General features: G+C 37.7%; 1 protein-coding gene across 4 annotated transcripts in view; it reads left to right on the forward strand.

Annotated features, from left to right (window-relative positions):
* Positions 1–8,888, forward strand: part of Edem3 (ER degradation enhancing alpha-mannosidase like protein 3) — a 73,091-nt gene extending 64,203 nt beyond the window's left edge. For all 4 annotated transcript variants that reach the window (XM_026392839.1, XM_026392841.1, XM_026392840.2 and 1 more), the window contains exon 20: positions 4,957–8,888. In XM_026392839.1, the coding sequence (XP_026248624.1) occupies positions 4,957–5,366 (410 nt within the window). In that variant the 3' untranslated portion in view covers positions 5,367–8,888. The remainder of the gene's footprint in view (positions 1–4,956) is intronic.
* Positions 8,889–19,068: the final 10,180 nt, after the last annotated feature.

Consider the following 19,068-nt stretch of genomic DNA (forward strand, 5'->3'; position numbering starts at 1 on the left):
CTAATTGCTACTGATATTAAATGTTTTTTTCATATATTTATTAGCCATTTGTATTTCTTCTTTTGAGAAGTGTCTGTTTAAATCATTTGCCCATTAATTGAGTCATTTGGTTTTTTGGTATGAATTTTTTTGCCTTTACTGATTCTTTTCAGAATCTTGTCTTTCTTTGACATATATTCTTGCATAGGAACTTTAAAATAATTCTATCTGGTTCCAAAAAAAAGAGAAGAAAAGAAAAGAAATGGGATTCATTTGTAATCACATACTTAACAACATTTTCCTAATTTAAAGGTAAAGTATTAAGACTTTCAAACTAAAAAGTCTCTTCCCAGCAAAAGAAACAATCTGTGAGGTGAATAGAGAGCCTACATCTTGAGAGTAAATCTTTACCCCTGACACATCAAATAGAGCACTAATCTCTAGGGTATATAAAGAGCTCAAAAGCTAAACACCCAAAAAACAAATAATCCAATCAATAAATGGGCCAAGGTCCCGACAGTCTCTTCTCAGAAGAAGATAATACAATCAATCAACAAATATATGAAAAAATGTTCAATCACTGTTAGCAATTAGAGAAATGCAAATCAAAACTACTCTAAGATATCATCTCACTTCAGTCAGAATGGCAGCTATTATGAATACAAACAACAATAAGTGTTGGCGAGGATGTGGGGGAAAAGGTACACTCATACAGTGCTGGTGGGACTGCAAATTGGAGCAGCCAATATGGAAAGCAGTATGGAGATTCCTTGGAAAACTGGGAATGGAACCACCATTTGACGCAGCTATCCCACTCCTCAGTCTATACCCAAAGGACTTAAAAACAGCATATAACAGGGACATAGCCACATCAATGTTTATAACAGCTTGGTTCACAATAGCTAAACTGTGGAACCAATCTAAATGTCCTTCAGTAGATGAATGGATTAAAAAATGTGGCACATATACACAATGGAATATTACTCAGCAATAAAAGAGAATAAAATCATGGCATTTGCAGGTAAATGGATGAAGTTAGAGAAGATAATGCTAAGTGAAGTTAGCCAATCCCAAAAAAACAAAATGTCAAATGTTTTCTCTGATAAAAGGAGGCTTATTCATAGTAGGGTAGGGAGGGGGAGCATGGGAGGAATAGACAAACTCTAGATAGGGCAGAGGGGTGGGAGGGGAATGGAGGGGGCATGGGGTTAGAAATGATGGTGGAATGTGATGGACATCATTATCAAAAGTACATGTATGAAGACACAAATTGGTGTGAATATACTTTGTATACAACCAGAGATACAAAAAATTTGTGTTCTATATGTGTAGTGTGAATTGTACTGCATTCTGTTGTCATATATAAATGAAAAAAAATTAAGACTTTCTGGGTAGATATATATTTGTGTGTGTGTGTGTGTGTGTGTGTGTCTGTGTGTGTGTGTGTGTGTATCAGATCCTGTGTTGTTTTTATTATGATTTTATAGTAGTAAGCAATATGAGCCTTATAACTTTCACAATGAATTTAGTTCTGTTTTGTAGCTTTATTTTGTTTTTATTATGAAAAGAGTATGATTTTATTTTTAGCTTGTGATTGCTACTATAGAGGATTGATAGGTATTTGCAGTGATTTTAATCTTATTAAATTACTTTATTAGCCTTAGTATTTTCTTATTAGAGTTGCTTTAGGTTTTTATAATAATTTACAATAATTTTATAGTTCTGTTTCCTGTACTTATACTGTTTATTCTATTTTCTTATCCTATTGCTTTATTTAGATTTCAAAAGTAATATTGTATTATATGTGGTCAGAAGCTCAGTCTTCACTACTAGGCAACACAATCCTGCACCCTTTTCTGTCCTTCTAAACTACAACAGTACAATCCAGAAAGAAACTTAAATATCTTTCTTTGGTTCTCCTTGGAACTTAAGCCCTAAGCAACTAGCTCCCTGATTTCTTTGGATTCCATCATGGTTTCCCTAACTGTTTAATTAAATTTACTTCTTCTATATCTCAGAAGACAGAGAAGATATGTGAGGACTTCTCCCTCAAAAAAAAAAAAAAAAAACAAAAAAAAAAACTAAGGACATAAACTTCCTTCTTAAGCAGGATGAATCAATTCACATCCTGTCTGCATGCCCACATTTTCTTCAGATTTTCTGGTTTTTTTTTTTTTTTTCCTTCTTTGACTAATGAACTCAGCTTATCCTTTAAATCTCAGCTCAAGGGTTACTTTCTGAAGGAACCTCTCATTTCTTTACTTACAATAAGCTTTCCTAACACCACATACCTCTTTCAAAATATGTGTCACAGTTGGAGTTTTTATTTTGTGTATTTAAATATCTTTTTCCCCTTTGGACTATGGGATGCATAAGGGTAGGACAGCATTTGATTTTGTCCCTCATTTTATCTCTAGTACCACGCACAGTGAACACTCTGTAGCTATCTGCTGACTGACTGCATCACAGAAGCAGACACTAAGATATAGCACGTGGGCATTGATACTATTTAAACACTTTTGCAGGAACCCTAAATAAAGTGCCTCTAGTTGTTTCACTGTATATTCATTACAAGAGGTTTAATCTACTCTTCAGCCTTGCAGTGGATTTTAGAATGAGTATGCCTTAAAATTCATACACATACAATGGGAAGTTTTGTAAATAATCTCTTCTTGTCTTTGTAAAAATATTTTATTTGATCTGTTGCTTTAATACCTATATTCACCCAAAATCTTGCTAAATGAATCTTCACAGCTTACTGAGTGATAATTTCACTTTTCAAAGATACATTATTTTAAAATATAGCAGTGATGATATGTGCTGTTTAAAATTGTATTCTATTTATTCTGTTCTTTTTTTAATTTATGAGTTGTTTATTTCTAGAATTTTCTGTTTAATATTTTTGGACCAAGGTTGGCTGAAACAACAGCAGGAAACTGAAACCTCAAATAATGAGAGAGAGAGAGAGAGAGATATAGATAGATAGATATATCTTAAGGGACTGGCAAGTCCAAACCTACAGGGCCAGCAGCAATCTGCAAATGTAGGTAAAAGATGGTTTTGTAGTTTTGAATATAAAATCCGTAAGACAGGCTAGCAGACTGGAACACTCAGGTGGGATTCCTGTGTAGCAGTCTGGAAGCAAAGTTTCTTCTTCTTCAGGGTTTCTCTGTCTTTATTTTCTTAAGGCCTTCAGCTGATTGGGGAAGGCCTGCCCACATTCTGGAGGATTCATCTGCTTTATTCAAAGTCAACTGGTTCAAATGCTGATCAATCACATCTACAAATATTGGTATTTGACCAAACAATTGGGCATCTTTGCTTAGCTAAGGTGACACATTTAATTTATTTTTTTCTTTAATTTTTATTGTTGGTTGTTCAAAACATTACATAGTTCTTGACATATCATATTTCACACTTTGATTCAAGTGGGTTATGAACTCCCATTTTTACCCCGTATACAGATTGCAGCATCACATCGGTTACACATCCACTGTTTTACATATTGCTATACTAATGTCTGTTGTATTCTGCTGCCTTTCCTATCCTCTACTATCCCCCATTCCCTGCCCTCCCCTCCCATCTTCTCTCTCTACCCCCTCTACTGTAATTCATTTCTCCCCCTTGTATTTTCCCCTTTCCCCTCACTTCCTCTTGTATGTAATTTTGTATAACAATGAGGGTCTCCTTCCACTTCCATGCAATTTCCCTTCTCTCTCCCTTTCCCTCCCACCTCTTGTCCCTGTTTAATGTTAATCTTCTTCTCATGCTCTTCCTCCCAACTCTGTTCTTAGTTATTCTCCTTATATCAGAGAAGACATTCGGCATTTGTTTTTTAGGGATTGGCTAGCTTCACTTAGCATAATCTGCTCTAATGCCATCCATTTCCCTGCAAATACTATGATTTTGTCATTTTTTAATGCAGAGTAATACTCCATTGTGTATAAATGCCACATTTTTTAATCCATTCGTCTATTGAAGGGCATCTAGGTTGGTTCCACAGTCTTGCTATTGTGAATTGTGCTGCTATGAACATCGATGTAGCGGTGTCCCTGTAGCATGCTCTTTTTAGGTCTTTAGGGAATAGACCGAGAAGGGGAATAGCTGGGTCAAATGGTGGTTCCATTCCCAGCTTTCCAAGAAATCTCCATACTGCTTTCCAAATTGGCTGCACCAATTTGCAGTCTCACCAGCAATGTACAAGTGTACCCTTTTCCCCACATCCTCGCCAGCACTTGTTGTTTGACTTCATAATGGCTGCCAATCTTACTGGAGTGAGATGGTATCTTAGGGTGGTTTTGATTTGCATTTCTCTGACTGCTAGAGATGGTGAGCATTTTTTCATGTACTTGTTGATTGATTGTATGTCCTCCTCTGAGAAGTGTCTGTTCAGGTCCTTGGCCCATTTGTTGATTGGGTTATTTGTTTTCTTATTGTTTAATTTTTTGAGTTCTTTGTGTACTCTGGATATTAGGGCTCTATCTGAAGTGTGAGGAGTAAAGATTTGTTCCCAGGATGTAGGCTCCCTATTTACCTATCTTATTGTTTCTTTTGCTGAGAAAAAACTTTTTTTTTTATTCTATTCTCATGTACAAACTTTCCTAAATTTAGATATTTAATAAATTTTTGTTGTTTATTGCAAATTTATATGCATTTTAATATTGTTGAATGAATTTTTTGGTATTTACTAGTATTCATTGAAGTCAGTCTTAGCTGTTATTGGTCATTCCTTTCAGTTTGGAAGAATGTTTATTTCCTAATGCTGGCATATTTTGCAAAATAAATATTAAGAAAATGTGTTTGCATTATTAGAAGACAATCATCTTCTCTTCAGTGCTGATGTTCACTGTTCTACATTAATGTGATTGTGTGACATTTTATTCTTTCTTTTATTGCAAAAACCAGTATGGCTTTTCAAGTACAGTAGTAAAATTTGAGAGGAAAAGTAGTATGAAGTTTGTTTTTTTTTCTATACAGATCCTGAAATGGAAAATGAAGAACAACCATCCTCTGAAAATGATTCTCAGAATCAAAGTGCTGAACAGATTATATCGATTTCTCAGGCAGTTGATTTGGTTGATCAAGAGTCTCCTGAGGAAAGTTCTCTGAACTCTCACCCAGAGTCGTTGTCTCCGGCAGACAGCGATGATGCTGCAAGCCTTTCCCCTTCTGAACAGACTTCTAATCCCACAGAAGACCATGAGACTACAAGTCTTGATGGTGAATGTACAGATTTAGATAACCAACTTCAAGAACAATCAGAAACTGAGGAAGATTCCAATCCTAACGTCAGCTGGGGTAAAAAGGTCCAGCCTATAGACTCCATATTAGCAGACTGGAATGAAGATATAGAAGCATTTGAAATGATGGAGAAGGATGAACTATGACTCACTAAAGAATCTTGTGGTAGGTATTTTAAAAGCAAAGGTAAACTGTGGTCATAGACCCCCTAATACTGAGCAGGCTCTCCAGTGGGAGGCTTTAAGTATGGTGATGAGCAACCACGTTCTGACTGGGATTGGTAGTTGTCATAGGAATCTGGAGCATGCTGTGTTAGAATTGATCTTGTTTAAACTGTCCCATCAAAATGGAAAAACTCAGTCTTCTCCTCAAATGACAGTGTTGCACACCCTGCAGCATGTCAGGCCAGGGAGAGATTACTGGGCATTTCTAGGAACCATATTCTAGTCTCTGGATAGACAAGAAACACATTCAGTTAATAATGGAGTGGGAAATGGGAGTTCGTGTAGATTTCTAATTAAAGGAAGCTCTACTTTCCTGGTTTTGGGGTAAGAGGCTCTTCTTGGGAAGACATATGGGTCTTGTGGCATTCTGGTTATGCTGCCTTCACAAAATCACTTTAAGTGACCTAACTGGTTATGAAACAAATACATTCATGATAAAAAATTTTTGCTCATCACTTATGCTTACTTTGTTCAGTGACAAATGATTAAGATGACTTGATCCCCCCCATCCCAAACAATGTTCTTTTCAGTTAAACCAAAGGTGAAACCAATATACTTTCTCAGTGAGTTTTCCACATAAAGACTAATCAGTGGGATGAGGTAAAAGGTCATATGTTATGGAAACTGGTTACTTAATTCTTTTGATAAATTGAGGAAGGGAGAAATTGTAAGTTGCAATATGAACTTTCCATGGGGCCTTCCATAGGGAAAGCTGTGACTACTCTTAAATGGAGCTTAGAGTTATATCCTTGTGGGGTAGATTATAAATCTTTCCCAGTCATTTCTTTTGGAGGTGGTTACCTCTAGCCATCAGCCTTACTCCAGCCCATGTTTAGTATGCAATTTGAGCCAACAGGCCTGGATAGCCAACCTGAATATATTCTGTTCCATTTTTCTATCTTATGGAGCCATGATAAAAGTGGTAGTAGTCTAAAATTCCCACTTTCTCCTTTGAAACTTTTGTTTCTAAAGTTATACCTAAGGAATCTGTCACATTTTCTGTTGAATCATGGTTTTTAGAATTGTTTTTGTTTTTTGTTTTAACATATTCTTTCTGATGTGGACTTGAAAATTACTCTATGGTAACCTGTGTAAAGAATTTACACAGTAGCAACTACATATAGCCATATAGCTTAAGGAAAATTTTTTTTTTTTTTTTTTGGTGGCAGTCTGGTGCTGGCCACATTTAAATTGTTGAAATTTTGTTGTTGATATTGGTAGACAGCCCATTATTGAAATCATGGCTTTACTCATTTTATTTATTTGCTTAAACCTATCTTAATCAGTTATAAAGGAATATTTGAGAGACTTAATTCCTTTCTTTTACCATGACATCACACAATAACCTTTTCCTAAAACTTGGTTTTGAGGTACTAAATATCCTACACTATATATGGAGCTGTTGAAGAACAGCAGTGCTGTATTGTACTTGTGTATATTCATGTACAGTATGTCTTAGATCCCAGGTAAATATATTTTTTTATAAAGGGATAAATACCTGCTTTTAAATTCAATCTAAACATAATTGGGTCAGTGAGTAACAAATCTAATAAAGAATTCACTTTGGTGGGAAGGGAAGGGGGAGAAAAAGTAGTATAACAAGACCTTTATTGGCCCTTAAAACCTGACACCAAAAAATGGATATTTTTAGTCTCTGCATGTGAAATTTGATGTAAGAAGATAGAACTATAATACATACAGTATACAGAAGGATAGACATAGTGCTTTGTTTATTTAATTGCAAAGCTGCCAAAATAGCTGAAGCTTAATTACTTGACTTGCCTTGATTTATAGGACTGGGGCTTGGAGAAAAGGAGCAGATGTTCCTCTAAGACTTTGATTACAGAAGCCTTATATACGTTGATTTGATTTTGTATTTGTAACTCAAAGCATTTCTGTCTAAATCTAATTCTTCTGAGTTATCAAAACCACATAATTTTTTTTTCCAACAAGGAAAACTTAATGGCATGGAGGATGCTGTGGCAGGCCCTTTGGGAACAGCCATCTTACTGCTACTCTCCCTTTGGCCATTAGGGGGAGTTGTTGCCTTTCACTGAGATTTAGAAGCAAATCATTCACTTGTTTGATAAACTAAATCCTTTCCTAAAAAGAGGGGAAAAAAGTTTAATCAGTTATACTTAATACCCAGAATGAATTATATACAATTTTTCCCTAGTTAAGAATATATATACACACACATGTATATATATATATTTTTTCATTCAGCTTCAAACACCAACATAATTGACTCAGCATTCATTTACTTATTTGACATACTGCCATGAAGTCATTTTTTAATTCATTAAAAAATTCAAACAGCATTAGTTTTTATAATGTTTTGTTTGTGAAATACCTTGCATAGATGTTTTATTTACTTGCTAAAGATTCAGGGAACTCTATGAGACCTTGAATTTAGAAACATCTGGTCTACCTCAGTTAAATGTTGACTGCTTAGAAATAGAGCTGAAATGATCACCACAGCCATAAAATTGACTAAGAAAGATTTATACAATGTTTACAAACCTGGAACCAAGTAAGGATTTTATCTGAAAGTTAAAAGTTATCTATTAGAGCAAGTATTTAATTCAGGTATTTTCAAGTTTTAAAACTTAACTTGTTTACCTAATAAAAATAGCTATATGTTTTTTTTGCATATAAAAATCCACTGAAATAATATGCCCTAATTTGCAGTACTTTTTCCATAAAGTTTTAAGTGTGAAGAATTGTAATTTACTAGATATGTTTGGGATGGTATATTTTGTTGGTTAAGTTTTCTTTTTTCTTTTTAACTGTAACAGGCTTCCAAAAAGAGTATAATTGTTTCAGAACAAATTACTTTGTGACATTTTCCTTTTCCTTTTTTCTTCACAGTATTAGATTTTAAAATGAAAAATTGTGCACTTTGAGTTTAATTTCCCTAATATATCTCTTGAGAACTCTTTTAGATTTAAATTACTGTCACAGAACCCTTTTTATAGTGAAGCCAGCATTTGTTCTCTCACCAAACCCCATGCCAAATTCATCATAAAGAAAGCTCAGCATAAGAAATTTAAATAGTGCTTATAATTTTAGAGGGGTGGGTAGAATTTAGTAAATATTCAACTGGTCGTTTTATGCACAAGGCTTCAGTCAGAACATAGAAAAAAACATTCTGTGAATGAAACATTGTATGTTCAGATTTTATAAAAGACATTTTTAAAAGCCCAATTTACAGCCGTATATTTTCTTATGATGTAATTTATGAAAAAGATGTCTGTACTAACAGGTGCTGTAACACTTATGTTGTTGGGTTTTATTGTTTGGTGATAAATGTATACAATATTTCTAAGGGAAACTATGTACTGTGATGTAAAAGTCTGGGCAAAATGTATATAATTCTTGTATATAATTGTGTATTTGATTATAATTACTGATTGTAAAGATTTAATAAAATATGTAAATATTTAGGTCTAGTTTTAATTTGAACTTTTAGAGTTATTGTGCATATCTTTATAGTTTGGATATCTTTAATTTTTTTCACCATTCTGTTCTCTTTTTCTTTTCATATTATCCCAGGGCATTGAATTTGGGGGGGACATCTTTGGGTATAGGAATCCAGGCATATGTTGAATTCAATTCCACAACTCAGTGTCAAGGGTCCTCAGATGATGGTTGGAAAAATACTAATAATTCAGTGTCAATCCTGGTAACATGCTTATATTTTGGGCTTACTTATATTTAATAAAAATCACTTGGCCTCTTAATGTTATCATCCAAAGTAACACCAACCCTTCCCTGTTAACTCCAGTGAAGTAATTTCCTTCCCGTAACCTCTATACCATGACACTGTGCTTTTCATCTGTACTGTTCAAGGGTTCTGAGCGCATTTCATTGGTAACTGTTGTCTTTAAAATGAACAAACTGATACTTGAACATGTAAGCATCCTTCTCAAAGTGCACATTGAACAACTGGGCTGTGAGGCCTAATTCCCGCAGGCCCAGGCTGGGGCTCTTTCCAGTGCACTACCTTCCCCCGGCTTTCTCAGCCTTCCTCCCTTATTTCAGACTCTGCTCACCTTTTTCTCAGCCACTTTTTTCCCACTTGACCTTTCCCCCTTCTGAGATTGAAGTTGAGAAATGATAGTTATCTATTCTTAGGTTCTCTGGGCAAAGATTCTGGTCTTGGCATGTCCCCATTTGTCCAGGACAACGAATGCATCTCTGTTACAGCCAGAGTTAAAGGAACCCAGAGACAGTGTATTTTGAAAGTTTTCAAAGGGGAGGTTGATTTTAAAGGTATCCATTTACTAAGAAGGGCTAAATATTTTAAACGTTAATGGAGAATAGAAAGTGCCAGCCTCTGCATGCTAGTAAGGTTTCCACCTCTTAAACCTAACTAGTTGGTCTTGTTCTTGGGTTAGGCTAGTCAATTACCATCTACCCTGAGTGAGATAGCAAATGGGAAGCTACTGACGATTTTCTGAACCCATAAAAGAATGTACTTTTGACATCCCAAATGACAGTGGGACAGTGACTGTTTAGAAGTCGTGAGGTACTTTTGGCACAGTATTACCAAAATTGAAGGTAGAAATATCTACTAACAGCAGCAGGTAATGTTGAGAAAATACATTGGGGTCATAATACGATATAACTTCTTAAAAAGATTCAAATTTCCTCTTATGGTTGAGGAGAGAACCAAAGTCCCTAAATACACCAATGAAAGGAACTTCAAGCTAAAAGGCTGACCCACCAGCCCACTGCTCTGTTATTGGCATTTGATCGAAACATGGGGCACACCCACCTTCATTTTTTCTGAACCTCTAAGAAAAGCCAACTCCCTTCAGGCTCAGAGGCAGTGTAACACTGCGAGCTCTCTTGTCTTTTTTCTCCACTTTCCTTCCAGCTTCCTCCACTGGTAGAGTAGATAGCGTTCTCTACTAAGTCCCTGGTAGCTGCTGCTACTAGAAATGCTAGTCTGTTCATTCAGCCACTCTGCCCCATGGAGAGCTTTAAGCTAATTGTATTCTGGCCTCAGTTGTCTTAACTGCACAATTAAAAACATTTTCAAAGCCCTGTGATCTAAGTCCCTAATCATTATTTCCTATTCTTCCAGTTCAACTTTGTCCACCGAGTTTGATAATTTTTCAGGAATCCCAATCCATTCCTGCCCTTGACTTTGCTTCCTATCTTGGCCAGCATTAACCTCTTTTCCTCTATTGAACTAACTTGGCAAAACCTTAAATATGATTAAATCCAACTGCCCACTGATTGTACACCTAGACTGAAGTAGCTGTTGGGACTGGATGAAATCACCTCTCTTGCTGACCAGTCATGACTGGAAATCTCAAATGAGATTCACTACTTTCCAAAGTTCCAGGCATATTTCTTTATTTTTGCACTCTGAAACAAGTCTCACCCCACTGTTTAAATCTCCCACACTCCTCCCCTGTCACTTGCCTCATCATTGAGAAAATAGATGCAGATGAGCAGGCCCTCAACTTCCACCAACCCATATGCCTGCTGGATACACATTACATGGACTTGCACTTAGAAATTTCCCTGCATGTGTACAAAGCTTTTTCTGGATAGCTGGACCCCTACACTTGAATCAAATGAATGGAAAAATTGTAGATGGTGGAGGTAGGTCTTATTTCTAAGGTGACCACCAGTTTCTCTGATCTTTGGCTCAAACATTTCATTATCTCCAGTCAGAATGGCCTGACTTAGGATATAAAACACACACACACACACACATGTTAAACCCATTTTGCCAGCTTATCACAAGACTTGGAACCCCTTGAGGAAAGGAAAAGTTTGGCCTATTCACTTTCGTCATGCTTTCACTAGCACCCAGTTCTTGAAAGGCACTCACAAAGCCTTTGGGTATCTGGTTTGGAATATATGAAATCATTTTTTCGCTTCCCCAAATCTCATTTGTTCTGAAAAAACTAGGATTTGTCATCACTGAGAAATGTTAAGTGATGTACCACTGGGCATGCTGGCACACACCTGTAATCCCAATGACTTGGGAGGCTGAGACAGGAGGATCACAAGTTTGAGGCCAGCTTTAGCAACTTATCAGGACCCTGCTCAATTTAGACCTTGTCTCAAAATTAAAAAGGGCTAAGGATGTGGCTCAGTGGGTTAAGCAACCCTGGGTTCAATTCCCAATACCGAAAAAAAGGAGAAAAGAAATGATGTATGAACTTTGAGGCAATTGTGTAAAGGTAAAGGTAATTCTAAAAATATTTTTTTTTGTTAGAAGTCGACCTTGAAAATAACACAATTCACATAGGGATCTAAGAATTTTAGAGCTAACAGGTTCTTGAGATCATCCCATCATTGATTCTCCTTATTGGCCTTCTTGGAAAACAGAAGGCAAGGGTGGGGAGTGATTTGACCTTGTCACCACTGTCTAGAACTAATTATGTCTTTAGCAAGCAAAGAAGTTCCGGGGCTTCTGCTTTAAGGTCATGGTTTTGTTTCATAGCCTCTGTTCATCCATTCCTTTACAAGTTAACATTCAGCCAGTAAGGTCATCACTAACTTCAGAGCTGCCCTGAGATGCATTTGTAAAACATCAGGGCTGTATGGAATATGGGTTAACCACCACTGGCTTAGACAGTCCACTGTTCATTGTTCACACTTTCTGCACCTTCAAGCAAAAATGTCATAATTCCCTGAAAACTGGTCTTTCTCATTGGCAACATTTATTCTTCCCAGTGAATAAAACCATTAATGAAACAATACGTTTTGTTCTTTTCTTTTGTGCTGTTATTCATCTTAATTATGTGTAGGGCAGAACTCCAAGCAGTGAGACCAGGATTCAGATCCTCTCTGCTGGGTGGTTTCAAATCCAGGGGTCCCCAAGCTTTGTGATGTTGGCAGAAATGGTTCCCTTTAGTCCTGAATCACTGAATCTAGCATTTCTAAATTAGAGATTCTGAGTAATAGAACTGTAAGAAAGAATGATAAATGACCTGTCACTCCCTCCCCTCTCTTTTGGTGGTGCTTGGAATACAACCCAGGTCCTTGCACATGCTGAACACATTCTCTCCCATCCTCCCAACCCGTTTATCTCTATATTGGTAAGGCAATTATGGAAAGTTCTAGATTCATGAAACCAGAGACATCACATTTCTAGCTAGTTCTTTCCTAACCTCTGTGAAACTTGGTATACCCTGTAATAATTATGCTCCTTTATGAGATGGCTATACTTATCAGGTGCTTATAGCTTAAATGTTATTCCCATTTTATGGATGAAAAAATTAAAGCCTAGCAAGTGGTGTCTTTAGCCACAACCAGAAGCACTTTCACAGGGTGGGGGGTGTCATAGGAAAAGAAAAGTCTCTTACAGGGTCCTAGTGGTGGCACCAAGGGAACTAAAGAGGGCAGTTGACTTTTTCTCAGTCTATTACATGTAATAGATTTTTTTTCTCCTCAATTTATTACATGTAATGTAGAAGCTGAGAGTCCAGACCCTGGAACCAGGCTGCTGAGGTTAGAATTCAGAGGCTGCCTCTTATTCTGTGACCTTGAACTGGGTCTCCCAGTTTCTTCACCTGTGAAGTGGGCATAATCATAAACCCGTTTTCAAGGATGGCTATTTCTGGAGAAGTTGGCTCCTACCCAATATGGTTGCTATAATTAGCCATTGTGCCTTTAAGTCCCCTCCTCACATCACCTCCCTCCAGATTGCCCTCCTTAAGCTTTGCCTGTAGGTTCCCACTGTAGGAATCAGCTCTGTTGGTTGCCACTAGCATCTTGGCTGGGTGATCCGGCCTTTGACTTAGATGCAGGGAAGGCATCCCATCAGCAGAAACACGCCTGTCTCAATCAGAAAACAGCAGAAGGGCCAGGCGTGGATGCCTATAATCCCAGCAGCTTGGGAGGCTAGGGCAGGAAAAGCAAGGTGATAAGCAACTCAGTGAGACCCTGTCTCTAAATAAAATACAAAAAAGGGCTGAGCATGTGGCTCAGTGATTGAGTGCCCCTGAGTTCAATCCTCAGTACCAAAAAAATAAATAAATAAAAGCAGAAGGGGCTAAGGTTGTAGCTCAGTGGCAGGGCGATTGCCTAGTATGTGTGAGGCACTGGGTTCGATCTTCAGCACCACACAAAAATAACACACAAAATAAAGTATTGTGTCCATCTGCAACTAAAATATTAAAAAGAAAAAAAAAGCAAAAAAATATCCCTTGAAACAATAAAGAGAGTTCAGAAGTCGGGTGTTTGGGAGAGAAGCAAAAAAGAAATGGCCTGAATTGTTCATGGAGATCTTATGCAGCAGGAGACTAGGTAATAAACTGAATCTCAGTGTGAAGAAAAAAGGAAAAGTTAACACAAGGGAGGTGCATCCTCAGGACACCAGGATTTATTCTCCACTGTAGTTACCGTCCTGAGAATCTCCGGAAGGGAACCAGCCAAGCAGGGAGGCTAGCCAGCTCTGCGAGGCAGTACCAAGGCTGCCTCCTAGTGACATGCAGAGATGAACCAGGCAACTGCCCAGAGGGGTTTCCATCATGTAAAATGAGTGTTGTAAAGTGTGCTGGGTTCCAGAGCCAAAGGAGCCAGGCTGCACGGTGCCAGCTTTTGCACAATCTCCAAAACCAGAGGAAGAGCTTGAAATTGCCAAAGAGGCTTTTGGGAACACAGGTGGAAAGGATTTTAAGTAAAACAAGGCAGTGATTCCAACAGAACACTAGATTTGGAGGGGGGGGGGACTAAAGTGCTTTCCTGGGCATTCTAAACTCACCATCAAAAAGGGACATCACATGGGGCATGATGACACAGACCTGCAATTTCAGCAGCTCAGGAGGCTTAGGCAGAAGGATTTCGAGTTCAAAGCCAGCCTCAGCAGCTTAGTGAGGCCCTAAGCAACTTAGCAAGTCCCTGTCTCTAGATAAAACATAAAAAGGGCTGGGGATGTGGCTAAGTGGAAAGCGCTCCTGGGTTCAATCCTTGATGGGGATGCAACTTAAGTCAGGATGGCACCTGGCAGTTTGCCAGGAGGAGTGGTTTGTGAAGTAACGCCACGGAGCCATTAAGATGATGAGGATTCCTTATTGACTGACTACTGTTTCTAGATGATGTTAATTAAGTTAAGCTGTGTGTAATTGGTTGGGTCTATGTACCTCTGCTGTCCCGCAGAGAAGCAGCTCCTGCTACCTTGGGTGCCCCCTACTTTGAGTTCTTGCTCAGTTCCTGCTGAGTTCACTCGCAATAAAGTAGTTCCCATTTCAACCTTCAAGTGGCTTGTCACCTCTCGGTTATTTTGCCCAGCCGGACTCCGGCAAATCCTTGGTACAAAAAAGGTGGGAGGCATTGCTCCCTGGAAAACCTAGGGGAAGGCATCCCGCCCCGCCACCCCCGCCCTGCTGCAGTGGCTTTGGGCTGCACAGAGTCTTGGTGGTTCTGTGTCACCTTGTTTTTCCATCAAATTTTCTTTCTCCTGTTTAAGAAACAAAATTCCAGAAGCCTTAATTCCCAGAGCTGGCTTAGGAAGTATTTGATTTGTAAGTGCAGAACCACATGCTAGCTATGTGATCCTAGCAAGTTACCTAACTTCCTCCATTTCCTGTTAGTGATGCCAGTATGGAAATAAAGTCTCTTGGACATACCCTTGCTTTGGCAGCCTCATAGTTTTAATTCTGCCAATGAGCTACACGTACCCTGGACTTTGAGATGGAGTTTTGAATTGGAGAATCAAATTCAGAATCCCTTTATATGAAATTGGTAGTAGGTACAGAAGACTAGGAAGTCTATGAACAGTTTGTGTGTGAGAGAGAGAGAGACAGAGAAAGAGAGACAGACTGACTTCATATTTGGCATGCTTCCATGAGAAGTGCCCATCCTGAGGATTCTCCGACTTGCTCTCCATCAGCTAGTTAGCAGGTTGCTGAGTTGGTAGTTTACCTGCTTGTCAGTGAGAACTCACTTCTAGATCTACTTTTGACTGTATAGTAAAGGGAGTTTCAGCCTAAGAGGGGAGGGGGTTGGTAATGGGAAAAAGCCTGAATTTTCCTGCTCTCCCAGTGCCTTGGGGGTAAATCTGCCTAATTTTAAAATAATGTGTTAGCACTTTGTATTAGTTTGTAAATCCATAGGCTTTTGAGATTTTTCATTTTATTTATCAGAAGGAAACTTTATATGATCACCTTTGTTTTAGTCAGATTTTTTCTGTGACTAAAATATTTGACCAGAACAATTTTAGGAGAGGAAACGTTTATTCGAGGACTCATGGTTTCCGAGGTCTTAGTCCATAGAAGGGCACCTCCAGCAGGACATCATGGTGGAAGAGTGTGGTGGAGGAGAGCAGCTCACGTGAGGATCAGGAAGCAGAGAAAGATTCCGATTGCCAGATGCAAAATATATACCCCATGGCCCCACCCCCACGAACCACTTCCTCCAGCCATAGCCCACCTGCCCCCAGTTACTGCCCAGTTAATCCCATCAGAGTTTAATTCACTGATTAGGTTAAGGATACAACCCAATCATTTCTCCTCCAAATCTTCTTGCATTACCTCCCATGTGAGATTTTGGGGGACACCTCAATCTAAACCATGACACACTGCTAAGCACCTCAAAATTCCTCCCACCAATTCCAAAAAGCTCAAAATGTTTGTATTTGGCAAGTAGAGACCTCTCTCTGCTTTCTGATCATCACGTGAGCGGCTGCCCTCCACCACACTTTTCTGCCTTGATGTTCAGCCTCACCTGGAGCCCTGTGGCATGGTGCCAGACTTCTATGGACTGAGATCTTTGAAACCATGAGCTCTGAAATAAACTTTTCCTCCTCTACAATTGTACTGGTTGGGTTCTTTAGTCACAGCAGTGAAAAAGCTGACTAACATAGAAATTGGTACCCTGAAGTGGGTTTGTCTCTGTGGCTAACCTATGTTTTCCAGAAATGTCTTTTTTTAGGTCAACCTTCTTTTTATTCCTAATTTAATGAGAATTTATCATGAATGGATATTAAATTTTGTCAAATACTTTTTATGTATCTATTGCATGAATCATGTGGCTTTTTTCCATTATATCATTACCACAGAAAATTACATGGACTGATTTTCAAAAATTAAACCAACCTGGAATTCTTGAGGTATAAGCCTTACTTGGATATGATGTATTTTATACATGTAGAAAAAAATTAACAAAGTCCAAAATTGCTCATTGAAAAAAAATCACTTAGCCCTTAACTAGATAATGGACCTGGGTTTGTTTTATTTTGTTTTTAAGTTGTGGATGGACACAATATCTTTATTTTATTTATTTATTTATTTTTAATGAGGTGCTAAGGATCGAGCCCAGTGCCTCACACATGTAAGGCAAGCGCTCTACCACTGAGTTATGACCTGGGGTTCTTTTGTGAGAAGGTTTAATAACAAATTCAATCAAAAAAATAGACATATCATTATTTAAATTTCCTTTCTTCTTTTGTCGGTATTGTGGTTTTTCAAGTAACTTATGCATTTCATTTAAATTGTTGAATTTATTGATATAAAGTTGTTCACAATGGGGCTGGGGCTGTAGCTCAGTGGTAGAGTGCCCACCTTGCACGTGTGAGGCACTGGGTTCGATCCTCAGCACCACACTAAAATAAATAAAGCTATCGTGTCCAACTAAAACTAAAAAATTTTTTTTTTAAAGTTGTTCACAATAATTGCTTGTATCCTTTATTGTCAACAAGATACAGTGATATTCTCTTCTTTCCCAATGTTGGTAAATTGTGCCCTCTCCCTTTTTCTCAGCACCACATACAAACAAAGATGTTGTATCCGCCAAAAACTAAAAAATAAATATTAAAAAATTCTCTCTCTCTCTCTCTATTTAAAAAAATTTACATAATATAAAATATAAAGAATAAGGCTATGTTTAAATATCATGATTATATTTTTCTTCAAAAATACAAATTAGAAAAAATAGCTAAAAGGAAATATACCAAAATGTTAGTCGTGATTATCTCTTAGGAGGATACAATCAGGGAGGAGTTCATTCACAGTGAACGCATGAGTTTTGTTTTTGTTTTTCCCTTTGGACCCCAGATATATTCAGAATTGAATTAGTCATACTCCATAGTTCAAGGAACATTCCCCTCATAAGTACATGTATCGCTGTTATCTGTTAATGTTTTTGTTGATTATAATGTAATAAATACAAATCGACTGCTGAATTTGAAAGCTAAGACTCCTATAAAAATTCTCATGTAGGGCTGGAGTTGTGGCTTAATGGTAGAGTGCTCACCTAGCATGTGCAAGGCCCTGGGTTCGATCCTCAGCACCACATGAAAACAAATAAATAAATAAAATATAGTTATTGTTTTAAAAAAAAGTTCACATGGAGCCATGAATCCTTCCCCAGCTCATTCACCACTTTATCTAAGCTAAACAGCATATCAAATCTCATCATTCCTTTCATTTCCTTTTAATGAAGCCATATCTGATCAATATATACTCCTAAAAAGCATGTATTTTACATTTTGATGGCTTTAACTTTTTAACTAGCATAGTCTGCTCCGTATTATCTTTAGGGACTTGTTTTTCTTTTTTTAACTTCTGTTATATTGCTAAAATTCATCCATACTGATGCATGCAACCGCAGATCATTTATTTTAATGACTTTAATATTTCATTGTGTGACTATATTGTCATTTATTCTGTATTTAGGCTAGTTTCCAGCTTTTGCTGTTATAAACAGTGCTGCAGTAAACATCTTTGTACATGTGCCTCAGTGTTCCCCTGTGTGACAATTCCTTTCAGATATAAACCCTAGAATGGGAATGCTTTCCACCGTGTATAGGAAAGTCCTGCTTTAAAAGAGGCCCTTTATACACAAAGGTCCTTTACACACATTCCTTCTTTTGAGGAATGTCGATTCAGATCCTTTGCCCATTTTTAATGGGTAGTCTGTTTTCTTGCATTTCAACTGTTAGAGTTCCTTATATATTTTGAATATTAACCCCTTATCTGATATCTGGTTTGCAAATGTTTTCTTCCAATCCAGACGGTCTCTTCACCCGTTTAATTGTTTCTTTTGATGGCAGAAGCTTAATGCAATCCCATTAACAGATACATGAAAAACTGCTGGATGTCACTCACCATTAGGGAAATTGCAAAGGAAAACCATAATGAGATTATCAACTCACACCTGTCAGAATGGCTATGGTTAAGAAAGAGAAAAGATTAAGTGTTGGCAAGGATAAATAGAAAAGGGAACCCTTATACACTGTGTGTGGGAAAGTTATTAGAACAGACATGATGGAAAATAGTATGTGAGTTTCCAAAAAAACTAAAAACAGAATTGCCATGGGATCCAACCTACTATATCCAAAGGCAATGAAGTCAGTATGTCGAAGAGACATCTGAATTGCCATGTTCGTTGCAGCACTGTCCACATTAGCAAAGAAATGGAAACAGCCTAAATGTCCATCAACTGAGTGGATAAAGAAAATGTGGTACAAGTACCCAGTGGAACATGACTCAGTCATTAAAAAAGCATGAAATCCTGTCATTTGTGATAACATGGATGGAATCAGAGATGATTACATGGAGTGAAATAATTCCGGCACAGAATGACAAACACAGCACAATCTCACTCATATACAGAATCTAAAACAATGAAACCATAGAAATGGAGAGTAGAGCCG

The sequence above is a fragment of the Urocitellus parryii genome, chromosome 9 (genome assembly GCF_045843805.1).
Source record: "Urocitellus parryii isolate mUroPar1 chromosome 9, mUroPar1.hap1, whole genome shotgun sequence".
Classification (NCBI taxonomy): Eukaryota; Metazoa; Chordata; class Mammalia; order Rodentia; family Sciuridae; genus Urocitellus; species Urocitellus parryii.